The following is a 27,369-nucleotide window of genomic DNA, read 5'->3' as shown; positions in this document are numbered from 1 at the left end:
CGCATGAGACATGGAGCCGGGTTCTATTCCAGCTCTGCCCACAGACCTCCTGAGTGCCCCTAGGTAGCTCCTGTCCTCTCTCTGGGTCTCCGTTTCCCCACTTATAAAGCAGGGATAATACAACCCACCTCCCGCACAAGAGCTGGGAGGCTGAACTCATCCATATTTGAGAAATGCTCAGATGGAAAGTGCTACGGGAGGAGAATCTAAGACCAGGCTCCTTTCTGGGCAGAGCAAGCCGCTTTCCTTCAGAGACTGGAGATCCATCCAGAGCCAGTCCCTGCCCTAGGTGTCAAAGTGCAGGAGCCTTTCCCCAGGCTGCTGTCTAATCACAGACACTGACCACAGACGGACCTGAGACTAAATCACCGTGACAAGAGCTACTGCTGCTCGGCCGTGGAACACAGGAACAACCTGCCCGGCCTTCTGCCTGGACGCCAGCGCTGGAGCAGCCCTGCTGCAAGTGTGTGTGGAACCAGAGGATCGGTCTAGGAACCTGACCTCTCTGCTATGGCTGCTGCTGTAATAATAGCAGCACATAAATACACCTAGGGGCACGCCCAGGCCTCCGCTGAATCCCACAGGCTGTGCTGGAGACAGTGACATGGAGAGTGTCTGTGGGATCTGGAACCGGAGGAGAAAAGGGGCTGCCAACATCACACATGATAAGACACATGCCCAGCCACATCATGTCCCAGAGGGGAAATGCTGCATCCTACATGGTACTGGCACCACCGGGAGAGGCTCAGAGACAGATACCACGGAGACATTCTGCAGCAGTCAAAGGCCAAAGCCCCAAGGCTCCAACAGGCTTTAGAGTGACATGGGAGATCATTAGGCAAATTAGCTCTATCCCCCTCAGCCCTTATTGGACAGGTAAATCAATACGGGAATGCTCACGATGGTAATTCAGAGGATTGGTCTGTAGCTTCATGTAATGATTTAAAGGTCACATCTCAAGTATCAGTGACGCACTCTCTGCACTTGCAGGGTAAGGAATTGGTTAGAAATTACTTGGCTTGCAAATCTTTTAAATGGAGCCCTCAGCAGACAGCAGGCCGGCCAACCAGGGGTCTGGCTGTACAGAGGAAGAAGGTTTGACAGAGGGCCTGGCTTGGCCAGACCAAACAAGCTTAACTGGGGATTAGTAGACCCTGGAGTATGGGAGAAGGTTCTGATGGACATTCGTGGGGAAGAAAAGAGGGATGAGGGCAGGTCCGGTTTAGCAAGTGCGGGGCCCGATTCCTGGGGCGTCACTTCGGATTGCTGGCTGGGGGAGGGTGGCCGCGGGTTTGCCGTACTTTGGCCGGTGGTCCGGCCGGGGTCGCGGGGCTGCGGGGCTGCTGCAGTCCGTCCGAGGTCGCGGAGCTGCGGGGCTGGCAGCGCTCCGCCGGAGCTCCAGCCGGGGTCACGGGGCTGCCGCGGTCCGGCCGGGGTCACGGGGCCGTGGGGCAGCCGCGCTCCAGCCGGGGTTGAGGGGCCACAGGGCTGCCGCGCTACAGCCGGCGCTCTGGCCAGGGGAGTGGGGCCCCCGAAGACGACCGCTGCCGGGGTGAGTGTGGGGGGCCCTCTTAGGCGCGGGGCCCGATTCTAGGGAATCGGGCAAATCGGCCTAAAGCCGGCCCTGGATGAGGGATTTTCACAGGTCTGGAGTTTCGGATAAGCACCACATTTAAATTGAATCATCCAGCATTCTGGGGGTCACTCATCATTACTGCCAAGGAGATGCTGGTCTAGGTCACTTATGCCGCACCGTTTGGCACAGTCAGCATCTTCTCAGGAGACCCCAAGGCTGAAATAGCAGCAGGTGCCGTAGGTCAGGATCGGGGGGCGTTGGTGCAGTTGTGTGGAGGACGGTGCACAGGACCTGCCCATGTGATGGGCACATGGAAATGATCATGAGTAATAATGCCGGGGGTCAGTGAAGAGCAGAAATGGGTCCTGGCTGGAGGGGAATCTAAGCTCCATTTGCTGATATGATTGAATCGAATTCCACTCTTGACGTCAAACGAACGGCAGTAGGGCGGCGACGGCTCTGGAGATCGCAGTGCTGGGACACCTGCGGAGGGTGTCACTGGGGAAGGGAATGGAGGGATTTCCAAGCCTGCAACAGTAATTCGGAGAAAGAAAAGAGAGAGTAAAATGTACAGGAAGGTGAAATGAGATGAGACGAGGAGAGATGCCATTGCTGGTCATGGCTGAGGGGCTGAGCACTGTCCTACACACTGTGTGCTGTGAAGCTACTAAGGGGTTCCCACGCTGGTTCTCTATGTGACTATAGCACTGTGCACCTTGTGGGGATCGTCCCAAATTGAACAATAATAATCAGCCTCATCCTCGGGCTGCACCCGTGAAATGTTTAAATACCCTTCGTCGAGGCTGTGATCTTTGGAGCCCGAGAATCTCTCCGGAACCCCCTCTCCTCTCTTTAAACCACTTTTTGCACAGTACTCCAGAATGATACTGGGGGCACTGCCAGATTTTTGCTGGTACCAGTTTACACAATAATCCTTGAACCTGGCCGCACTCATGACACATTTCAGAGTGACTGATTCCCCGGGTGCGATAGACACAGAGGGCTCCTGGGACAGGACAGGCTGGGTCTGTACGTCTGCAGGAAGCAAAGACAGTGTTATTGAGGCTGTTAGTGGGCAAGAAGTGCTGTCAACTGGGCTTGCAATAGTCATCGAACCAAAGGGTTCTCCAACCTACTGCACCAGCCCCGTAATCTGGGGTAGACCCAAGTGGCATAACTTTACTAAAACTCCATACAGATGGGAGGCAGAGCTGGCTCTGCCCACTGGGAGACGCTGAGAAAGTAAACCCTTCTTTGCTTTCAAGGGTTTCCTCTGCGAGGCTATAGAAAACTCCTGGCAGCACTAAGTTAGCAAGACTCAAAGAAATCTACCGAGAACTTACGTGCTAAAGAAAGCGCCAGGAGTCCCAGTGCCACAGGAAGCTGGGGTAGCATGACTGTCCTGCACCGAGGAGTCAATGAACGAGAACACGGCAAAGTCCTTCTGTGCGTCTTTGGCTCTGCTACGGACCACATGAGCTTTGCTGGGGCATTTAAAGCAGGAGAGAGTCATGCAAATCTGCCACTCCCTTGGGAGAATTTAGGTGGGGAATCGGTTTTCACCACAGCGCCAGAATTGGACCCGAAACCCTCCCATGCAAACAGAGGGGCCCGAAGAGATCAGCTGGAGTGGAAGCCCAGCAGCAGCGACCGGGGTCAATGACCCCGCTCAGGAGGCTGCAATGCCCCAGGCAGTGTTGATACACCTGGTCTGGATGCACTGCATTGTATTGTGCGCTCCGAGTGCCACAAGGGATTAATACGGCCAGGAGCTCAGCAGGATTCACGGGTTAGACGTGTATAAATGAACACGAGCGATAACTTGTTGTCTATGTACTATACCTTTAAGTGAATACTAATCTCTGCTCACAAAGTATTACACCTATAACCGGAGACTGTAGAGCATGGTCTCATGCCCTGCGCCATCCCTGGCCCCTGCACTACACTGCCAGGCCAGGCCAGCCTGATGGCCCATCTAGTCTGGTGCCTTGTCTTTAGCTGGGGCCAGGACCAGATGCTGAAGAGGAAGGCGTAAAACCCCCATAATGGGTAATTATGCAGCGATCCAGACGGCTGTGTGACCGTGATGTCACCTGGGATCAGACAGCGCCTAGTGAGAGGGAACGACAATGACTGTGGCTTCATCAGAGCAGCAAGGGTGAAAATCCCACCAAGCCCCACCCAATCAGTGCCAAGGGGTTAAAGGGTTTGAATTTGATTTGAAATGCTCAGCATGTGTGTTCGCACCGTGCCCTGCACAAGGGGGCTCTGGTCCTGACTGGGGCCTCTGGGCACTAATGCAATTCATCATCATCCTCTCCCATCTCTGAATGCAGCAGCGACCTGCAGAGACGGGGCAAGCAGCATGAAATCAGGTGTTGGAATGTACTGCCCTCTAGTGGGGACTGGGTGCTATAGCACTGCCTGTGTGCAAGCCTTGCTATGTGAGTGTCCAGTTTATAATGACCGTACTCTCCTGGTAACGGGAAATGAGCAATCCCCATAGGGACACACTCGGCCCTTGTGCAGCATGTGACCATTCCGCCTCCTCTGACTTCTCTCACGGCAATGGGCTGGAAGGGATTTTGCAGGTTTAAGGTCAGGCGGCCACACAGACAAACACAAACTGGGCTAAGCCGCCTGGATGACTCCTTTAACACCCTGAGGGCCAGCCAGTGTTAATGACCCTCCTTCCCCTGGTCCTGCCTCCACCCGAACTGGCAGAGAAAACGATCTCAGAGCTAGTCTCAGCACGTCAGGTGACAGTCCCAAGCGGGATCTCTGTGACCGAGCCCGTCACAGAGGTTAGACCTTAAAAACAGAGCTCCTGTCGGCTCTGCAGGACCATTACAGATCCCACTGCAATTTCATCACAGCAGAAGTTTGCCCCAGTGTCCTCAGTGAAAATTCCTCTCCCTCGTCCCCCAACTAATGGGGCTGTGTCACTTTCCATATTCACCCTCATCCCCCAGAGCTGGCTGCATTTCATGCATGTTGTCTACAGGACATATCGTTTGCGAGGCACTTTGGGATCTCTCGGGGTGAGAGGTGCCATCGGAGTATCCTGCCTGCTCCACCTTTCACCAGGGACCCTGACAACAAAGGCTGTGAAAGGAAAAGTTACTGGATGTGCTTTTCCTTTGGCCAATCCCAGACTCACTGCAGAGTGGAAATGCAGGATATTGGCCTTCACACCTGATTCAACTTTGAACAGTCAGAGCCTAATCCTGCTTAATTACACAGCTGAGATGACACCACGTTATACAAAATTGGCAATTCTTTAATGATTCTTCTAATTATTATTTGTATTACAGCAGCAACATGCTCCTGCCACGGTTCCCAGACCCCCTGCCTCACTGCCCCCTGCTCACCAACCACCCTCTCAACTCCCACCAAACCCGCCCCCATCAGCTGACTTCTGTCCACTCAGCAAATGCAGGTTCATCCCCACAGACAGGCCATGTGGGATCTAGATTAAAGCAGCTCAGACCCTGCTCCAGGATGGAGATTTCCCTTTTACAATTTAACACCCACAATACAGCCTGCAAAACTCTATTCACCCCCTTCCCTGGGGTGAGCAATTCACAGGGCTGAGATGCAGTGTGTCCCCTCCCCCGCACCCCGAACGTGCTTCAGACTCCGTGGCCAGGGGGCACTCAGTGCTGGGGGGACGTGCTCAGACTGCAATATATGTGCAGAGTGTGTTAGGCAAACAGGGGGTGGTGATTTCAAGGGGAACAGGGGCGGGGGAGCACCCTGTTGAGGATTTATCCTTCTCATCTGCCTGGACTGCCGCCCTGATGGCTTTGGACTCTACCTCCATTTGGGGAGATACCAACTGCCCCATGTGCAGCCTCACAGCTACTGGGCCCATGGCCCCACGCTGCACTTGCTCTGTGACCCTGATTTGACAGTGTGTAAATCCTGCACACAGCGATGTATCACTGCTGGACTGGTGTCTGCTCTGCCGTGGCTGGGCTAGGGGAGCAGGGAGACGGTGCATTGTGCTCTGCAGCCACCTCTAGGGAGGCCAGGATACAGATCACTGAGTTCCAGTTCATCTACCTGTCCTGCCTCCTCTTCCTGCCCCGGGTTACCCTATTAGTTTTAGGGAGCAAAAGGCTTTGGGGCTCACATTGCAGGGATGAGGGGAGAGTGGAGCTGCCCAGTCAAGTGGTCACGTGCAAACCGTCACTACCAGGAGGGTGTGAGCAGCCCCGTGATACCATTCAGATAATGGATTTACACCGAATTCCACACAGATGGATCTGGACTGAGGTCGCACCCACCCCCCATCACACACACGTGGCCAAGACTCCTCTCCCCGTACCTCCACTGCCTTGGATTTTTGCTATTTCCAACTGTTATAAAGAGCCCTTGGTTGGAGTTATTCTCTCAGAGTCTCCTGCTGTCGGTACTCTAGGGATATTGGGCCATTCCCTGCTGACACATTCATTGGATGAGATGGATGACGCTGGATTTAGTCTCTGGTGAAGACAGGAACACAGAGTAGCGGCCATCTTGGCTCAGGCCCCTCTGGGCCCTCAGGATAGTACGGAATCCAAGTGACTGTGTTCACTCTGTGTGAGATTGGGCTATTCAGATCCTGGCTCCCAAACTCTTCCTGTCCCTGACTGCCTCACTGGCTCCAGACCTCCACCCACACACGTGCTTTCACATCTCTCCTGTGGCAGGTATCAGCTTCAGACACGCCTGGGTCACTTCTAGAAGTGCAGGGGGTGGAGGAGCAGATGGGAACATGTGGCCTGTGTAGTAGGAGATGGGGAGGGTGTAGAGAACATGACAGTCCTCAGCCTGCCATGGACGCTGGAACAACCCCTCAGTGCTGAGGATCCCAGAGCTGCCGATCTGTGGGCAATCCCCCACCCCCCGATGCAGTGCCAGATCAGTCTAGGAGGAGGGGGATGTAGTGTGAGGGAAAAGCAATCCCTTAAACAAAGGCCGGGTACAACATGGCCAAGGGAGCCTCTCTCTGGCCACAGCTCTGCCCCACTAGCATCAAATCTCACTCAGTGCTGGTCAGTGAAATGTGAAAGGTTTTTGTCTCGGTTCCTGCTCTGATTACACCACTGTGAGCATCTCAGCGCTGTCGTCCCAAGTCAGACAGTAATAATCAGCGTCATCCTCGGCTTGGAGCCCAGAGATGGTTAAGTAGCCAACACTTCCAGAGGCAGAGCCAGAGAACCGGTCCGGAACCCCAGAGCCCCTGTCTGTGATAGAATCACTGTAATAATAGAGCAGGTATCTGGGAGGATTCCCAGGGGTCTGTTGGTACCAGCCTATTCCATTGCTACTGATGTCGTATCCTCCACTGACGCTGCACGAGAGTTTCACTGTCTGCCCTGGAGACCCTGACACTGAGGGCGGCTGTGTCACCACGTGCTGGGCACAAGAACCTGCCAGAGACAAAACTCAGATCTGTTAATGCTGCATGGCTTGTGCTAAACCCCTAATTAGCTCATTTTCCTGCCCCCCAAAAGTCATCCTGGTCGGGAATTACCTGCCAGGAACAGCCCCAGGAGACAGAGAGGCAGAGCGCACAGAGCCATGGTGCAGGGAGGAGATGGGCAGAGGGAGAGAAGGAGCCAACCCTGTCCTTGGGTTTCAACTGGTTCCTGCCTTTGTGAAATCCTGTAGCATCTTTTAGAGCCCTAAGGGGCAGGTCACATGCAAATGAGCCCTGGGGGCCAGGCTGGATCGAGCCAGCATGCAAATAAGCTGTGGTGCTCTCTGATGTACCCGACTGCTCAGAGACATCTTCTGGTCGGCACTTAGCGCATTTGCCTTATTCCTGCCCTGTAATCACTCTGCTGGCCCTGATTTCCCCAGCAGAGGATTTGCATGGGAGAAAGGGGGAAAAGCTGAACTATGGATTTGTCTTCCAAAGCCCAACCCAGGTGTGTACTAAAGAACCCAGCCGACCCGAGCAAGCCCATGTCGAGACTTTCATCACTTCTCCCTCAGTCCCCAGATACCCTTCAGCACAAACTGGCTTTTCAGATCTTGGCCACAAGGTTAATAAAATGCCCCCATCTAGTGGTCGCAAGCAGTGTTTGCTTCCCCTTCTTCACTGCACTTTCCCTTCTGTGCACCTGCTCTATTTGTGCAGTGATCAGCCTGCACGCGTTTACATTCCTCAGACCACAGGGGCTGCCTGGGAAGAGTCCAGCTGTCCAGATCTGGCTGACTGAGTTCCTGCTGCCTTGTGCTCAGTCATGAATATAAACTAGATCACGTGCATCACAGAACTTCCTCTGGTTTTGTTCTTTTATGGCCAGATTAAAGTGGGCTCAGTCCAGTTTCGGTCTGTGCTCACTAGTTTTGTGCATGATCTTTGCACACCCAGTTTTCACAGTATATGCACATGTGTGAGGAAATCCAATCACTTGTATGTGTATCGGATAGTGTTCAGCAACAGTGAGTACAAATGATGGTGCATGATACATTGCACATGCACAAATTAACACCTCGTTGGGAAAAGTCGCCCCTGTGGGATTGATTTCAGCAGAATATAGTAGGAGAAGAGCAAGGGAATGGCTGGCAGAAAACATAACTATATACGCCCTAAAATAATAATGACTTTTTATTCACATAGTGATGCTGGCTTAGCTGATGTCAGACAACAGTTACATATGTCAAACAACTGACACAGCCCTGCCCCAGACAGGCGACAGCCTGGAGGTACGAGGCAGTGCAAGAGAGCAAAAGTGAAATAGGACAAACACACAGTGCCAGGTCGGTTTTATGGCTGGAATTTTTCACTGAACCTGTGGGTCGTTGGGAGCTGTTTGAAGGAGTAGAGGGAAGGTGCTTGGTGAACACAAATGGGAAACTGGCTGATCCCAGTGTAAGGTGCAGTATGAAGGAAACATAAAGGACAACATCCCCGAGCTCTCTCAGCTCCGCTCGAGCCTCTGTCCCTTCCAGCCCCAGTTCTCTCTTCCCACCACGCCCTTGGTGCCCCTAACCAAATCCCGCTCTGCTCAACCAACTCCCCCCAGCAGTAAGATCTCACCCCTCTCCTAGTTTCTATATTTCGTATGTGTCGGTTGTTATTGTTATTATGAATAGCACTATTTATTAGTGAAATGGGCTCATTGTTTCCGGCGCACTTGGATTGGGGGTGACACCATGGAAAATCCACTCTTTCCCAGTGGCTGTGGGAAGGAGCATTTTGAAAAATACTCCTAAAAGAAAGAAACTTGGGGATGTGAAATTGCCTGCAATGCAAATGGCCACCATTTGGGTGAAATCAGGGAAATATGACAAATTACTTTTGCCCAGCTCTGGGTGGGTGCCAAGACGCACCTGTCCATGTCCTTTGAAATCAATGGCAAAACACTCACTAACTCCAGTGGTGCTGCCCCATGCTCTTTGGGGGTCTCACCTGGGCCTAGATCCCTGTAGAGTTCTTTCATGGTGTGATCTCGTTCCTTTCCTTTCTCATGGAATTGAGATTTGTAACAATAGCCGACCTCTTCTTAGCCACTTCAGGAAGCAGTTACTTGTTTTTCTTATTTTTCACTGTTACAAATTGTTTCCTTGCAAATAAATAGATTTGTACAGCTTAACGGGAGGGGCTGAGGCATTGTGTCCATGTAGCTTTCAGAGCGATGCCTGCTGGGTATGTGCAGAGAAATCTCTGCCCCCTCATTCCCAGGGCAGGCACTAGCAGAGTATGGAACTCTTCTGCATCCCACATCTCTGCTATTCGGTAGGCTCGGATACAACTGTGTTTATGGCTCCAGTGATTGACAAGGAGAAACCGGGAGCTCAGGACAAAGACCAATAGAGCTACTGCAGCAGCCTTCTGTTCTTAAATGCTTTTTTTAATTGAAAAGCGAAGAAAGTTCAATTAAAATAAAATGAAGTTAATGAAAAATAGGACTAGAGGCAAATCAGGATTATAATTATAACATGCTCTGTACCACAGAACACCGGGAATGCGGGGAGAGCTCTACAGACAGGGCACCAAGGGTCCGGAAGGCTATGAGAAGAGATCGCTGAGATGTAGGAAGTTTTTATTTAATTATTTTCTGCCATTTGAAATCGCTTTCTCCAGAGTCCAGGGCATCTGGGTCCTTGAAGCGTTTGCTATGATTTATGTATTACGGCATAGCACCAGCAGTGCACTAGAAATCCCTGCCCCCTCATTCTTACTGGTGTCTCGGGTCCTTGAAGTTATTCTGTGTTCATTACTGCTGCTTTCACCATTTATTACCAGCAGTTATCACCTTGCACTACCCACCAATCTGCTAGACTGCACCCAACAGAAAGAGATTTCTCACCCTCCACCCAGCCTGCCCTGGTCCATTCCAAGAGGATTTATGTGCACCAGACCAGTGCAGCCCAAAGGGTATTTAATCCAGTCCTATAACAACCCACAAGGAATGTAAATATTGTTCCCCCGGCTCCGAACTGCCCCACTTCTATTGGCTCGTTAATGCACATGACATGGGAGGGCTCAATGGAGTCACTTTATTGGCCTGAAGTCGTGGATCATTTAAATAATCACCCACCTGAATGGCCCTTATTCCCCGCATCCTGCCTGCTGCTCCATTTCACCGTGCAAAGAACGTGAAACACAAAGTTAGTGGATGTGCTTTTCCTTTCGGCAGATCACAGAACCGGTTTACAGTGGAAATGCAGGATATTCCCCTCCACACCTGACTTGACTTGGGAATCTAATGCCACCCAAGAACGCTAGTTACCGGCTGAAATGAGACCCACTGGATACAGAACTGACAAGTCTTTACTGATGATGATTTGTATTATAACAGTGACAGACTCCCCCCCGCCCTTAGGGGCCCCCGACTCCCTGCCTCACTGGCCCCCTGTTCACACACCCAACGCCCACAGAATCTCCTCCCCGCCAGCCCCTCGGGCTGCTCAGCGTGGGCAGGTTCATCCCCACTGCCAGGCCATGTGGAATCGAGATCAAATCAGCCCAGCCCATGATCCAGGACAGGGATTTCCTTCCACCATTTCACCACCACCACAAACAAACCCACAGAGAAGCAGAGGCTCAACCCCCTATTTTAAAGGGCCTCTAGCCCTGGGATCCCCTCCAGCCAGGCCCCCCTGCTTTCCTGCTGACCGGGGAGAGGCCTCTTCCACGTAGAACTGAGCTGTTTCAGGCTACTGAGCCCACCTGGCTGGATCGCAGGGTCTCTAGGAAACTCTCGTTTCTCTTCACCCTTGAAAAGCTGGAGAGGGAGGAACTTCTGCCGACCCTACTGCTACAGGCCTCTGTCACAGACCAGATCATGGCTGGGATCCACGGCAAATCCCCTGGGAGCAGGCCTTGGCTTCCTGGGGAAACACCAAGGGGCTGTAAATACCCCACCATCATTTACAAGGATGTTGGGAGTTGGCAGTGGTGTAGAAATGGGGGTGGCTTATGTCTGGCATGAGTGGCAGTGTTACCCACTCTCATGGTACTCTCATGAACCTCCTGATATTTGGTGTGTATCTTAAAGCCCCAGCTCCTGGAGTCATGGCAATCTCAGCTTTCATGAAAAATTGAAAGTAAGGTTTTTGGCTTCATGACTGTGGAGAAGAACTGAAAACATAAGCCCCCATGTGACCTACATGGTCACGAAGCGGAAGGCAAAGAAAAAGGAGCCAATTCTGTTTTATGTTTTCAACATCTTCTCACTTCTAAACCAATCTCATCATTTTGGGGGGCCTGACTCATGATTTTTGAACATCTGGGGCTGGCAGTGCTGTGAGCACAGGAGACATGATGAGACGTGGTGCTGGCAGAGGTCAGGCCTGTCAGCGACAAAAGACACTGACCCAGCCCTCAGATGCTCTTTCTTTTTGGATTCCGGTCGTAACTCGCCAACTCCAGCATTTAAAGCAAACCTGCATCACTGTGCACCAGCCTCTGCAGCACACCCTAGAGCAGAACAGACAGCTGGTGCCTGGGTGTAGGGGACAGTCATTGTTCAAGAAACTACCAATGGCTTCTCTCTCTGTTTGTCAGTGTGTGTTTAGGGATGTCATGGTCTGAGCTTCAGGGGTGCACAGAGCTGTGACGGAGAGTTTAGGTCTCGGTTCTCTATCTCACTGTATCACTGTGATGAACGGTACTACTACCATCCCATACGGCACAGTAATAATCAGCCTCATCCTCTGCTTGGACCCCAGAGATGACTAAATTCCAGAGGTTGTTGGAGGTGTCAGGGGAGACGGTGAATCGTGCTGGGATCCCTGTGCCCCTGCCCTGGTCACTGCTAGTTTGGTAGTGGTACACAAACCGTGGGGCACTGCCCGGCTTCTGCTGGTACCATCCCACCCTGTAGCTGCCGATGCTGTATCCTGAGGGCATGGTGCAGGCCAGTCTCACATTCTCTCCGGGGGACACGGACACCGAGGGCGTCTGAGTCAGCACAGGCTGCGAGCTGGAACCTGGAACGAGACAGGAAAGAACTGAAATGTGGCTCTGCCTGTGTGAAACCTGTGAGAGGGGCTGAGCCGCTGCCAGCATCTCAGAGCAGAGAATCAGGGGCAACTTTCTACCCTACCCGAGCAGTACGTGAGCAGCGCGAGGAGCAGAGGGGCCCAGGCCATGGTGGGGAATCCAGACGAGCTCGGCTTCCTGAGGGAAACGGGTCTGTGGCTGGAACCCTCCAATTCACTCTTAAACCCCAAGAGTTCACAAACGGCCCCTCCATGCAAATCAGCTCCCTGCTCACTGGCTTATAAATGCACCACAGCCCATGGGAGAAAGACAGAGACTCCATAAGTTGAAGCAATTCTCAAAGGACTTATAAAAAAGTCCAATTACCCCGCTGAGATTGTCAGGGTCTCCAGGTAGGAGTCAGCCTCCAACTCTCCTTCACTGCCCCATCCAATTCACACAAAACCCTGAAACTAAAGTCATCTCCCTGCCTCCCATCCTGACACTACCTCCCTCTTGGTATCCCGCTTCTCTGCTTCTTCAAGTGTAATCTGCTTGTACTTGCACACAAAGGCCTACAGAACTTCTCCCAGCCTCAATATCTGCCCTAGTCCCAGCAGCTCGATTCAGTGGTACCGGCCTTGGTGACCCCTCTATCCACTCCTCTCACAACCGTCTCTGTGTTGCCTTCCAAGTTCCCCCTATGCAGGGAATGCCCTGGCAATTCTGGGCTGCCAAGCCATCCACTCGCCTCACTCCAGCCCCTCCTGGAGACCCGCTCCTTCCACAGAATGACCCCCCAGACTAAGCCAACCCCCATTGTCTATCCATTTACAAAACCTTTAAACCAGGCTGCGCTGGCTGCCCATTGGTTTCTGAGCAGAGAATAAGGTGTTGGTTTTGACCTATAAAGCCGTACATGGCTTGGCCCAGCCTAGCTGAGAGATCCTCTCCACCGATGTCGTACTGCCCCTGCTGCAATCCGCAGAGTCCCTCAAGTTTTCTCCCGTTCTCCATAAGCGCCCCGCTCCCCCTTTTAGTCTCTTCACCTCCCTTCTCCATCCAACGGCCGTGTTAACCATGTTCTCTGCTGCCACCTTTGTGGCTCTGTGCCACCTCGTCTGGGCAGCCCTCAGCACACAGCGGGAGAAAATGTGGCTGCTTCACCTTGCTTAATAAACTGCTCCACGTAGCCACAGGAGAAGTCACTGCCTCTGGCTTCCACTCCTGTTTGCCGCACGTCCTTTGTTGACTCGGTTCTTTGGGCGAGCAACACACAGGGGTCCTTTTCCAGGCAGTGGCTTTGGCTATGGGCTCTCTGACTCCTTGTGGGGAACCCCAAAGTGTGTAAGATCCCCTCTCACTGGGGTGGGGGATCTGTCCTGAGGGTTCAGGTGGTGCCTAGGCCTCGTGCTAACCCTCTACACAGAGCTGAGTTTCCCAGGAGATCAGTGGCTCTCCTAGGATCAGGGCAGGGATCTGTGCACTCTGGCCCTTCCTAGGGGCATAAGAGAAGGTGAAATTCCAGAGGAAGATGCTGCGAGACAGACCTTTTAACACACAGAGCAGGGGGCTGCCCCACAGGCCAGCTGCCTCCAGTGCAGTTTCACCCAGCTCCTTCCCTTTCTCGGGAACACTGGCTATGGCACAAATCCTAACCTGGGCCCTGCTGCTGGGGATGAGGCAATCTTTAGCCTTTCCTCCCCGACAGTGCTGTTCCCAGGGGGAAGAGGTGGTGACCAAGGGCAGAGGGGCCCTGGGGTGTTTTGCAGAGGGGGGATGTCTGAGGGCTACAGGAGGGGAACCCCCGACTGCTCCTGATGTTTGAGTAAGTCCATGTTTTTCCACACCAAGCTGCTTTCGGGTTCTCCCATCACGGCCGCTGGGGCTCTGGGATTGCTGAGCAGTTTGCGGCTGGGCTAGGGACGTAACCACAGGCCTCCATTGCTCACAGGCTGCCCGCCCCACTGAGCAGGAACAGCCCTTATTTCTTTTAGCAAAGCTGTTACCATTGTTTTCACTCCGTCCACCAAGAACCATTATCTTTGCTCCCCCTCAAGCATCACAGGGGTCCCATTCCCCAGCACACAGGGACCGGTCCATAGCGGTCATCTTCCGTTTCTTGGCATTTCAGAGCAATGTTCCCCTCTAGGGACGGGGGGAGGTACTGCGCTGGGACTCAGCGCGTGGGTAATGTAATAGAAGCTTTAGGACTTGGGGAGTAAGACACGGGCGATTGTTCTCATGCTCGGGAATGGGGCAGACGTTGATTTCTGCCTCTGTTTGGCTGTAATGTTCTGACACTGCACTGCCATGGCCCAGCACACACACTCATGCTGTCCACCTGGCCGTCTGTCGCCTACCTCTCTCTTCATTCGCCTTTGTCTCCTTCTCAGGAGGGGACAGAGCGAATTTCCTCACTCCGTGGCATTATCCTCTTTACAGGTACGGTGCCTTTGTGATCAGGGACCCTTTCACTGCAAGGGCAGGGGCCAATCTTTTGGGGGCTGCACTTGGCACCATCACCAGCGGCTCCTTCGGCTCCGCTTCTCCCTGCTGCTGCGTTATTGGGAAAACAGACCAGCCCTTCCTCAGCGCTGTGCTCCAGGGCGCTGCAGGAGTGAAATCAAGGCAGAACCTGCCAGGAGGCCATTCTGCAGCTCTCGTGGAGGCAAAGGCCTGTGCAGTTCCCTCACAGCCAGCTCCCCGCCACACTGCGCCTGAGGCCCACGGGCAAATCCAGCCTCTGCTGCCTTCCTGAGAGGAGGCCGAGGGGTCTCACACACAGAACAAGCCCAGGGAGGATCCGTGGTGCTCGGAGGATTCAGTCTCAGTTCCCTATCTGCCTGTCGCACTGTGCACCACAGCAGCACTCAATGTGAGACAGTAATAATCCGCCTCGTCCTCTGCCTGGGCCCCGGTGATGATTAAATGGCAGGTGTTAGTGGAGGCGTCTTTGGAAGCTGAGAATCGGTCAGAGACCCCAGACCCCAGCCCCTTGGCAGATTCGTCTTTGTAGTAGAGCAGGTATCTCGGAGGGTTCCCTGCTCTCTGCTGCAGCCAGCTTATGTAGCAGCCACTGATGCTGGTCCCACGGCTCATGGCGCAGGAGAGTCTGACAGTGGCTCCTGGGGACACAGTCTCCGAGGCCGGCTGAGTAAATAGGCCACCGGCAGCTGTGAGAAACAAACAGACATGTTAGAAGTGACCACAGCCAAATCCATGCTGTACTCTGTGTGTGCCCTGAATTCCTAGCATCATCACCTGCCAGGGACAGCCCCAGGAGGCAGAGAGCCAGAGCACATTGGGCCATGGCGCCAGGAGGAGATGGAGAGCGAAGAGAAAGAGCTCGACTCAGTAGCAGGGCTTCTGCTGGTTTGCAGCCCAGTGCTGACTTCGTAACCCCCCCGGTGGCTGCTTTAGAGCCTGTCGCTGTGGGGCAGGGGCAACCCACTATGTAAATGAGCCCTGCAGACCACGGCAGGGTCAGTGTGGCCTGAAATTATTAAACGAGGCAGAGTGAAGGAAACTCGAGGGGTCAGTCAGACCTCAAGGGCCAGGCAGTTAGAGCAGCAGCCCACCATTGTGAGTGGCCAGGCTGAGGCAGCGTGGCCAGGGAACGAACCCAGGCCTGGCTGCAACGCCCCAGCATCCAAATAATCCCTGAGATCCCCCGGGAGAGTCAGACACAGAGCACGGGGCCTTGAAGCGGCAAAGGGCCGTTTCTGACCCGGTGAGTGGGGTCAAGGAGGGTGGGGGAGCCTGTGTTTCATCTGACATCTTAGCTGCTCTTTCACCGAGCCAGGGGCTGGCAGGACCCTTAGCGGCTCCTGTGCTGACTTAGCTCTTCTGAGGGGGGTTTCAGCACCCATTGCCACAGAGCAAGGCCCAAGCGTCGTGGGGGAGAACCAGGGAACTCCTGGCTGCTCCTGGAACCCTACTGGCGATCCTGAGTCAGAGGGGATTTCAGGGGGCCCTCAAGTCACCAGACTCTTTTTAATATGGCTTGTAACGGCACCCCCGGAGTCAGTGGGCACTGACCCTGTCACGTGACAGACAGACGTGTTCAGCCTCCGCCCCAGGGCAGGTGACTGAGGCTTGGAAACAAAGCCAGTCTCTTCCCACCACTCCCGTGTGTCACGCTGCTCTTGTGTGACTCTCCACCTAAGTCGGAATCCCTGGAGAACCGTAGCAGCCACAGCACCATCCCATAGCAACGGCACACGGCGCCGTGACGCGTTCCCTTCGCCTGCGTACTTCCTACACCTCAAGTCTTGGGCAACTGGGAGCCGGGCGATTTATTAATCGCCGTGTCCGAACTGCGTTTGTAAATGATATTGCAATATGCTGTGACTCAGTTATGGAGAAACCAGAGGTTGGTTAGGACTCACCTGGGCCTGGCATTGGCACAACAGTAAAGTCACCCGCAAGCACAGCCAGATGCAGGGTGCACCAGCCCAGCAGCCATGTCACAGTCCAGCACTGCCTCTCCCAGCCCCGTCCCTCAGACCGCTCTGTCTGACATCGCTGGGATCCCATGCACATGGCTACCATCGCCCCAGAGTTCATCTCCCCTCTGGGGTCCTGTGCCAGTAACAACCTGCTCTGCACCGGGCCACCGGCATTCAGCGATTCACTGCTGTGTCTGGACCCCCAACCCCAGGCCTCACACACAGGGATCCTGCCTCAGTGCTCCCTTGTAATGAGAGCAGACAGCAAAACCCCTCAGGGGCAAGCAGCTCCCAAAGGGCAGCAGCAGCACAGAGTTCCCCGCCCAAAGCCTCATTCCTGAGCGCGTTTTCAAAAGGATTTCCGTGCCCAGCCTCGTTATATTGGCAAGCGAAGAGCCACTGACTGCTGTGGATACAGCATTGTTCTCAGATAGCCTGACCTTATGCACAGTGAGCTGTATTGGGAAACACATGGCCCTTCTCCCAGCGGCCCCCCGGGAGTCTGCCCCGTGAAACCAGAGTCCCCCAAGCAGCGGAATTTGTCTCCATCAATGGAGATTCCACCATTTATCCTTCAAGCCTATGAGCGCTGAGATGCTAGAAAGCAAGTGCCCTGGAGGCACGAGAGAAGCGTGCAGGCAGTTGTGTGTGTGATGCCTTGGGGGGTTTTGGTCTCAGTTCCCCGTGAAGCTGTTGTGCAGTGTTACTCGCCACCACTCGATGTTAGACAGTAATAACTGGCCTCATCCTCTGCTTCGACTGCAGAGATGGCTAAATAACAGGTGTTAGTGGAGGCCTCTTTGGTAGCCGAGAACCGGTTGGAGGCCCCCGAGGCCAGCCCTTCGCTGGATTCATCTTTACAAGAGAGCAGGTATCTGGGTGGGTTCCCTGATTTCTGCTGCAGCCAGCTCACGTGGGCGCTACTGATGCTGGTGCCGGCGCTCAAGGCGCAGGACAGTTTAGCAGCGTTTCCTGGAGACACAGACACCGAGGCCACCTGGGTCAATACAGCCTTTGTGTAGAGCACTGTCAGAAACCAAGAGACAAGTTAGCAGTGACCAAAGCTGAATTCAGACTGTACTTCATGTGCCCGATGAGTTGCTAGAGGAATTACCTGCCAGGGAAAGCCCCAGGAGACAGAGAGTTAGAGAAGCCAGGGCCATGGTGCAGGGAGGTGATGGACGGTGGATCGGAGAACCCCGATGTTGTACTTGGGTTTCTGTGGCTTTGCACCCCAGTCCAACCCCTGACTTTGTGCAATTCTACAGCAGCTTTTAGAGCCCTGAGGACAGAGGTGGGGCTGCCCAATATGCAAATGAGCCCTGAGGGGTGGCGCCATTATTCCACAATCCCACTCCATACCCTGAAGCACCACCAGCACCGCCAGTGCTGCTGAGCCCTGAGATCTCATCCTGACTGCAGGCCTGACCCACTCACACCCATCACCAGGGTCCCCTTCGGGTAACACCACAGCTCCTGGTGTTGTGAAAGGGGTCACAGAGGTTAATGCTAAAGTTCTACATCAGTACAGGACACAGCAGCGCACCCACCCACCCCCCGCCCCAGTAACGAAATCACCATGCGGGGCCCAGGTGTGATGAGTTAATCAGGTGACACGTTGGTTTGTGGCCAGAAATTTACTGAAAGAAAATGCCAAGAGGCATGGTTAAGAACAACTCATTAATCCCTGATCAGCCGTGTAGGTGCCTTATGCACTATGTATGTGTGCAGCACACAAACCGACGGGTGGGGCCCCCTTTCACTACAGCACTTACACACACACTTTAACCCCATGCTTAAATTTAAACAGGTGCTTAAATGTTTGCCAAAATGGGGCCTAATTTATTAAGTACATATTAGTGTGTGAACTAAGTGTGTCATGCGCATTTTAATGGTTTTATTTACAGTTCTGTTTCCATCAGTTCAGTGACTTGTCCACTGAGATTTCCAAATGTGACTGGGGGAATTGCGGGTATATCACGTATGGAAATGAGGCTCTCTATAGCCATCCTTTCCCCTCTCCACTCAGAGAGGAAGCAGGCAGCTCCTTCCACTGACGCATCTGGCCATAGGCACACAGTTCTGCACATGTTTCAAGAGAGAAGATCCAAATGGACTGGAACAGCACCAAGGCAGCCTCTAAACTGGGTCCCATGCTGGGAAACTTACTAAAACATTGCTAGTGCTGCCTAATGAACAGCTGTTCCCATGGAAATTAATGAGTGCAACTTGCACATTACACTAAGTATTTATTTTGTATACGTAAAAACACCCTTATCCCATTGCTCTAAATAAATCACCTCACACTTCTGGTCAGGGATTTACTTGGCACTATTGAAAAAAGTTCATTAAGAACAAATCACACTACAAAACAAATCATGGTTTTATAACTCTAGAGACTTCTTCCCTTGTGCCTCACATTGGACAAGATTGTCCGCAACGTTATTGGGCCTTCTCCTATGCTGCCCCCTGGTGGTCATTATCTGTCTCTTCTCTATACCGTCCGGCTCACTAAAGTTCCCGTGTCACTTGCATGCTTCCAGTACTGCAGTCCCAGTGACTTTCATGAGAGTTGTGCACAGAAAACTGACTGGTGCATCAGGCCTCTGATGTGTAAGGAGCCTTGTCTGCGTCCCCTGCTAGTCTCTCTAAATGCTCATCTGTTTCTCCGCATCAGTGATTCTGCTCACAGCTTCTTTGCTTGTAATTATTTTAGTCACAGTGCACAAACACTGGCACTGTGAAGGAATCCATATAACACATCACTGTCTGCCAGGACTTTACTCGACGGGATGTTCCCATGAAACACAGATCATGCTAATTTACAACAGCACATCGTGTTAGCTTGCACATGGTGGAATGGGGGCAGAGGATACCAATTCTACAAGGAACTTCCACAGGGGTCACTATCTGCTTCTTTAGTGTATATTTCTGTTTTCTGTGATGGCCTCTCTTGGGGTTTCTGTGGTTAGGTCTCCAGGGGCCATAGGGTACAGAAGGTTTTTGTCTCAGTTCCCTGTCTCAACATATCACCGTGTAAAGCATTGTTGTGCCATGTACCACAGTAATAATCAGCATCATCCTCTGCTTGGATCCCAGTGATGGTTAAATAGCAAATGTTGCTGGATGTGTCTTTGGAAGCAGAGAACCGAGCAGGGACCCCAGAGCCCTGCTGCTTGCTAGATTCGTCTTTGTAATCCAGCAGATATCTCGGAGGGGTCCCGGCTGTTTGCTGAAACCACTGAATGTAGTAGCCACTGATGCTCGTTCCACTACTCATGGTGCAGGAGAGTTTGATTGTGCCTCCTGGGGGCACTGACTCTGAGGCAGGCTGAGTCAGGGTTGGCTGCGCGCTGGCAACTGTCAGAAACAAAGACCCGAGTGAGCTGTGACCAAACCAGATATTAGCAAAGCTCAGTGGCTAGAACAGAGGTCGGGTGGTCAAGACTTTTAGGTCCTGCTCCTGCCCTTCCAAAGGCTACTTTGGGATCTTGGAGAAGTCACTTCTGTGCCTCCGTTTCCCCTTGGTACACTGGGGATAATAGTCCCCATGTTTATAAACAGCTTGGGGACCCTCGGCTTGAACACAAAAGGATATTTTCAAAAGCACCTACGTGACTTCGAGGCCCATAGAAAGGCAGAGTCCCACCCGGAGTGTGATCAGCCGGGTGGGGGGCGTGTTGAGCATTACACACCCCTGACCACTCACCTGCCAGGAAAAGCCCCAGGACACAGAGAGTCAGGGTGGACTGGGCCATGGTGCAGGGAGGAGATGGAGGTGGACAGGAAGGAGCCCGATTTGGCAGCTCTGCTTATGCCTGTTTGCAGCTTGAGCCCTGGCTCTGGGCAACCCTCCAGGCACCTTTAAAACCATGAGGGGCAGGGCTGAGACTGGCTAGTATGCAAATGAACCCCAAGGGTGGGGCTCTGTGAGTCTATTGGATACACTGATCTCTGGTTATCACCTTTCCATCTTGCAATGCAAATCAGCCATATGGCCCTGCGTGAAGACCTGATCCCCCGTCCTTCCCTGGGGTCACAGCGTCTCCCTGTCGGACCTGCCCCAGGTAGGCAAAGGTTAGAAATGTCCAAGTTGAAAATTCAAATGCAGAGAAGGGACTAACGGCAGCACAGATGGTAACTGAAATGCTGCAGAGCTGTTGCACCTTTTGTATCGCAGCAGCTCGACCCCCTTGTCTAGAATCACAGCGTATTGAAAACCAGGAACGAAAGGACAGAGGGAGTAAAGAGAACTGGAACGACTCGGACTGAGTCTCTCAGTGGCCAGAGCTCACTTGTGCTTAGGGTAAGAATTGTCACGTGGCACCATTGCACCATGGGAAAACCAAAAGGAATCAGAGACACGCCTTTTACAAGCCTCCCCTCAAACACACACCCCAGTGTGGCTGAAGAGGGAGCAGGGACAGGGCAACAAAGGGGACAAACATGAAGAGATGGTTTCTCATCCAATGAGAGCTGCATTGTAGAGAGACAAATTCTCTATAAACCCCTGACTGGTGTGTCGGCAAAAACACTTGGGCACTTCTGGACCCCTGCTACTAATTATAACACTTGCACACACTCTTTAAATAGCTTCACACCTGCATGAAGGTAAGAGTTAATATTTGAACCTGCAAAACCTATTGTCGTGCACAGAGAGAGGGTGGGGGGAGGGGAGTGAAGATTCTCCTCTTTAAATCACTATAAGATGTTGTGACAGAATATACCCGTGTCCACTAATGTATAATCTTTGTAAAAAGTATGTCTTGGGAGGTATCTCTTAAAACCTCATAATCGGCTGGTCATTATTGTCCTGGTAAAATATGTGTGGCAACATTGTATGTAAAGTTAGAAGATTCCACTGTATAGTGTTATTAACACATATTCCAAGTCTGGGAAGTGGTTGAACCAATTTCTCAGAGATAAAGGGCAAGCTCACTCCTCAGCCAGGTGTAAACAAGACCAATAGACCAGTGGCTCTTCATTGGCACGAAAAGGAGCATGGGTGAAAAATCTACACCTTAGCAAAGAACCAGCATGGAGTTCCCATCCACACAGTCTGCCTGTTGCCATGCCCCCAGCTGGAGATGTTTCTCAAAGAGGGGCGAGGACTATACAAAGAAAGGGGAGACACCCAAAAGCTCCCCCTTCTCCTCTCTCTCTCTCTGCCCATCTATTAACTGCCCCAGAAGGAACAAAGAGAGCAGCCATTCAACTGGGGAAGAAGCCCTGGCCTGAGAAGTGCAGACACTAGGAGTCTGTTGAGAGTCTGAGATGAGAAAACTTTGGTTTGAATTTAACATAGTTATTGAGTTAGGGACTAACTGTGTTTCATCTTTATTTTCCTTGTAACCATTTCTCATTTCTGTGCCTCATTACTTATACTCCCTTCAAATCTCTCTCTTTGTAGTTAATAAACTTGTTTTATTGTTGTATCTACTCTAGTGTGTTTGAATTGAAATGTTTGGGAACCTCCATTGAAGGTAATAAGACGTATATGTATCATCAAATAAAATGACGGACTTTATATTAGCTTGTATTGTCCAGGAGAGGGCTGGGCAGTGCAGGACATACATTCCTGGGGGGAAATCAGGGAGTGGGAGTGTGTTGGGGTCACCCTGCAGTATAATTCAGGCTGGTAAGAGCCAAGGTGTAGCTGGCTGGCTGCAGCACGCACAGAGACACAACTGGGAGTGACCTACATGCCGGAGCCTGTTAAGAGCAATCCAGGCTGGAGGCTACAGCAGCAAGGCATTGTACAGGGCACCCCAGGTTGAGGGCAGGGATAACACAGCTACTCAGTAGTCTGGATTGAACCCTGGGCATGTCACAGATGTGTGGATGATAAGTGCTATATTAGTGCTACAGGATTCTCAGTATTCTTCAGTGTATCCCAGCCTTAGCAGTTGTGTTTTCTGCTCTTCCCCGCCTGTGGAGTCTCTGCTCACCCCCATCTCCCACCAAAGGGGAGAGACTGTTTCTGCTCAGGCAAGAGCAGCAGGTAAATACTGTTCCCGGCTACCCCTCTCAGTCCTTAGAACTGCATTGGCCATGCTGCGGTCAGTGCAAAGGATTCTGGGTGTCTTTGAGAGCTAAATGTGCCCCCCATGCAACGGCGCTGGAACCCTGGCACCCGTCTGGAGGAAGGTTGATGCAGAGCCAGGAGGGGTGGTGGGACGAAGGGAGAAGGAAGGGGCTGGCAGGGGCTCACTCTCCTTGTTGCCTAGGTGCCCTGCACCAGGGGCTATTTTAGGCCGCATGTTATCAGGGGCTTCCCTGAGCCTCCCTTCCAATCCACCCCAGCCCTGTCAGGGCCATAGACCTGCAGTAGCTGTGCTCTGCTGCCATCTACTGGGCAGTGATGTGTCCGTGCTCTGTGGGGCTCCCTCGCACGTTTCGCAGAGGCCCGGAAGGCATGGTGGACAAGCCGTTCTGGATCCCATCTTTTACATTGGGTGCGGACTTCGCTCTTTGTGGTGCAGGAGAACGGACAGTGTTTCCTGGGGACCCTGCCACGGAGGACGGCTGCCTTAGCTCTTGAGTGATAAGACGACTATCAGAAACCAAGAGACCCGTGAGCAGTGACCAGGCCTGAGCTCACAGGGTATTTCAGTGCTGGCGCAGCCTTGCCGCATGGCTGCAGTGGAGTGAGAAGGTTTTTGTCTCACTTCCCCATAGGACGGTAGCACTTTGCAAGCACTCCCAGTCCACGTAACACAGTAATAGACGGCATCGTCCTCTGCCTGGGCCCCAGTGATGGTTAAATAGCCAATCTTGTCGGAGCCAGAGCGAGAGCCAGCGAACCGGCTGGGGACCCCCGAGCCCAGGCCTTTGTTAGATTCAGTGTAAAAATACATCAGGAATCTGGGGACGCTGCCCGGTCTCTGCTGTATCCAAACGACACGGTTGGCACTGACGGCATAACTGCCCTCTAGCGTGCAGGGGAGCTGGACATTCCCCCCAGGAGACACGAACTCGGAGGGCGGCTGAGTCACCTGAGCGTAGCAACCTGCAGAAAGCAAAGAGCAGGGGGGTGAGCACCGCTATTACTGCCACGTTTTCGGCTGACCTCGGTTTCCAGGCGTGGTCAGACGTCAATCTGCTGTAGCCGTTACCTGTCAGGAAAAGCCCCAGGAGACAGAGAGGCAGCGTTGGCTGGGCCATGGTGCAGGGAGATGGGGAGAGGTCACAGGAGCTGGGTTTCTGCTGGTTTGCAGCCTGTTCCCTGCCTTTGTGAAACCCTGTGGCAGCCTTTAGAGCCCTTATGGGCAGGGGTAGGACAGCCACATATGCAAATGAGCCCTCCAGGGTCAAGCTGGTGCAGCCCAGTGTGCAAATGAGACTCAGGGTGGAGGTCAGACATCGTGCTCTTTTCATGATCCAGACGCCCTCAGTTCTCAGCCCTGCCGCCCCGGGTCAGACCAATGCTCCAGCCACAGTTTCCTGGCCAGAGTAAGGAGTTCCACCCCCTTCTTGAACAATTCTGCAACAATCCCGATGGCCTTTTGCTCTGGATGTGTCCCTGGGAACGGATCAAGTCTCCCCCTGAGCATGTGGGTGTCGGGCACAGCAGGATAAGTATCTGGGTACATCTCACTTAACCATTGCCCTGCTACTGGTGCACCTCCGTCCCTCCTGTTCTCTGCCTGCGGCACAGGCCAGTCTAGCCTCCCGAGGTTGTTGAGTTCCATGTTTTGGTTGTTGGGTTCCGTGTGCAGGTGCTGGGTGGGGATTAGTGGCCTGTGATGTACAGGAAGTCAGGCTAGATGATATGATTGTCCCTTCTGGCCTTTCTGAATCTAAGTGAGAGTGAATGACAATGACAGGAGTAGACAACAGAAGGCGCGTTTGTAGAGAAGGTTCATAGATTCTAAGGCCAGAAGGGACCATTGTGACCATTAATCTGGTCTCCTGTAGAACTCAGGCCATAGAAGTTCCCCACAATAATTCCTAGAGCAGAGCTTGTAGTAAAACATTCCTGATGGAGACTCCACCAGGAAGCTGGGTAAATTGTTCCAGTGATTAATTACACTCACCTTAAAAATGTACACCTTTTTTCCAATCTGAATTTGTCTAGCTTCAGCTTCTAGCCAATGGATCTTGTACTTTTGCTAGACTGAAGAGCCCATTATTATATATTTGTTCCCCATGTACGTAATTATAGACTGTAATCAAGTCACCCCTTCACTGTCTCGTTTTGGTAAGCTAAATCGATTGAACTGCTTGAGTCTATCGCTATGAGGCAGGTGTTCGAATCCATTAATCATTCTCATTGCTGACCCCTCTCCAATTTATCAACGGCCTTCATGAATTGTGGGCACCAGAGCTGGACACAGGATTCCAGCAGTGCCAGGTACAGAGGTGAAATAACCGCTCTACTCCAATGCAAGATTTCCCTGGTTTTGCATCCCAGGATTGCATTCGCTTTTTTGGCCACAGCATCACACTGGGCTCTTATGTTCCGTGGAGACACTACTTCAGGCGAAGGTTTAGCCTGTTAGAGTTACATTTAGACTCTCTTAAGCGTGTTACACCTTTTGTTTTGTCTGTAACTATTTCTGTTTCCATTAGTATCCTTACCCACTAACCCATAAATCTGAGCCTCTGATAAGAGACGTGCGATAGTTGTCACTATGCAGCTATCTTAGTGCTGTGAGGTGATAACGGACCTGATCCTCCGCTGACTCAAAGAAGCGCGTGTGTCCACTGCCCCTTGGGGACAGCAAGCCTGGTAAGGTCTGGGAGTGTCCAGTGACAGGGGCTGGACACTGCCGGGAGCGCTCCACGGATCTGGGGGTTGGTGTGGGCCGAACACTGCCTGCCCAGAGCCAGCAAGGCCTGCGGGGGCCTGGGAGGCAGGGCTGTGTTGCCAGAGGCTGTTGGTTTCAGGCAGCTGAGCTACGGCCGGCACAGACACGCCGGCTTCACGCTAAGGGCAGGTCGTGGTGAGGTGCCTCACAACCCCGGGTGCCCCTGGGGAGCGTCACAGGAACCAGGCAGTCTGAGATTCAGACCAGCAGCGTCAGTAAAAGAGCTCTAACTCTGTGTTGTGTCTGAACCAATGGCAGCGACGCATCCAACTGCAGTTTAGAAAAAATAACAATTGGGAGAGGTTAAAGAGAGACTGTTCCAAGTGTCCCAATGAGCTCCACGCTGCACAGGATACAAGACATGCAGCTAATTATTCGCATTTATTGTTTGTATTGCAGAATCTCACAAAAGCCTCAACCAGGATCCAGCCCCCATCACGCTGGGTGTTCTGCATAGCAAGTGACACGCAAGGGAGACGCGTCACATCATCAGAACGTTGCTGGACATGCCCTAAGGGCAGGACGCAGTTAGCTAGATAACAGTGACAGCTGAGTCACCCTCCGTGGGTGTCCCATACAACCCCTCCAGTGTACAACACTAGAGCGAAGAATGTATTACAGCAAAGTAAGGCCCCAAAAGCACAAGCAGAGATCTGAAAATCGGCCCCTGGGATTGTCAAAACAGGCTCATTTTGGCTCCAAACCTGCACTCACTTAAACACAGGCAAAACTTTCCTCTCTTGAGAAGCCCCATTGCCGTTCATTCTGGGTGTCGTTGGTCCAATAAAAGGAGCCTCTTGGGGGGCTGTTTTCCTCTGGTTTGGACTTGGGAATACATTGAATGGAATGCCCCGTGCTCAGCAATTGTGGTGGTGCTCAGAGTTAGCTAATCACCCATTCCCTGGTACACACCAGAGAGAGCGGCTGTTCCCAAAGATTGGCAGGCAGGTCCGCTGAGGGCTGCAGGGCCAGGCCGACTGTGATGGAAAGTTATCATTAATTTTTATTATTTACCCAGCACCAGAGTGTGCAGGGCACTCGCTCCCCCTGCCCAGCCACGCTAACAATCTGTCTGAATTTCTCAGCTGCTGTCTTGGCAATGGCTGAACTCAACTCACGGAGCTCTTCGTTCTTCCCTCCGGGTCCTGTGAGTCTGAGCTAAGGACTGGTGGTTCTACCCCCGGAACATGTGCATGCTGCTGGCTGATGGCCACGGTTTCATGGTGAGTGCAGCTGTGGGCAGTGATGTGCTGCCACCATCTTACGGAAAAGCCCCCACCAAGTTCTCTCTCTCAGCCCCATGGGCTAATGGCCTTGAAGAGAGCCGGGATGAGATACCAGGAATCTATTTGTCTTCCCATTTAAACAAAAACACTTCCTCAGAACCTCAGAACTGAGAAAGAAGGCAGCAGCAGCTGGCAAACACTTATGCTGAGTATAAATCAGAGAAGCCCCGAGACTGCTCTAACTTACACCAGGCACTGGGCAGGGCCCTGAATGGGCCCCGAATACAGGAAGTGCACAGGTCGCTTAAAGGGACTGTCTCTCTCCACCGCCATCAGCATCCTTTGTTCCTGTCCCAAGCCCCAGAAGCAGAGTAAGTGAGAACCCGGCCCACTGTATGTGGGAAAGGCAGATAACATACTCCTGAACATCAGAACTAGTGCTTTAGAAATCTGGCTTTTGTGTCAAGCTGTACTGGGTGCCCCACATGCAGCTGATGGGGATCTGAGCAGATGGACAGGGGCCTGCGGGCATGAAAGACCAGCTCCGTTAGGTAGGGTCTCTGTGCAGTGGGAGCTGCAGGTGCCAGCACCTGGCAGGATCTGGCCCTGCGTGTCTCATAGCATTCTGCGCTCCACCAGGTGACATGCGTCAAACAGGAAGCCACCATCCGTCACAGCTCTCTGAACATAACTGACTGTGGGGGGGCCTCACCTCTAGGCTAATTCAAGGGTGGAGAACATGAGCCGTTTCTTTTTTCCGTTCCTTATAGGGCTGCGGTTCCTTCAGCACGAGACTCTGCAAGCAGGGGCTCTTCAGAGTCCCCTGGGGGCCAGCACAGGTTTTGGTTCCACATTTCTAGAGATAGTAGATGGGATACGC

At 52.7% G+C, this 27,369-nt stretch overlaps 1 gene segment (V, D, J or C); it reads right to left on the bottom strand.

The window, feature by feature from the left end:
* Positions 1-17,156: 17,156 nt before the first annotated feature.
* Positions 17,157-20,211, bottom strand: LOC135975833 (immunoglobulin lambda variable 5-52-like). The segment is given in 3 exon segments: positions 17,157-17,479; positions 19,514-19,813; positions 20,163-20,211. Coding segments are annotated over 3 exon segments (672 nt in total).
* Positions 20,212-27,369: the final 7,158 nt, after the last annotated feature.

The sequence above is a fragment of the Chrysemys picta genome, chromosome 15, assembly GCF_011386835.1.
Source record: "Chrysemys picta bellii isolate R12L10 chromosome 15, ASM1138683v2, whole genome shotgun sequence".
NCBI classification, from domain to species: domain Eukaryota; kingdom Metazoa; phylum Chordata; order Testudines; family Emydidae; genus Chrysemys; species Chrysemys picta.
The sequence above is the reverse complement of the archived record's forward strand: the minus strand, read 5'-3'. Positions and strand labels throughout refer to the sequence as shown.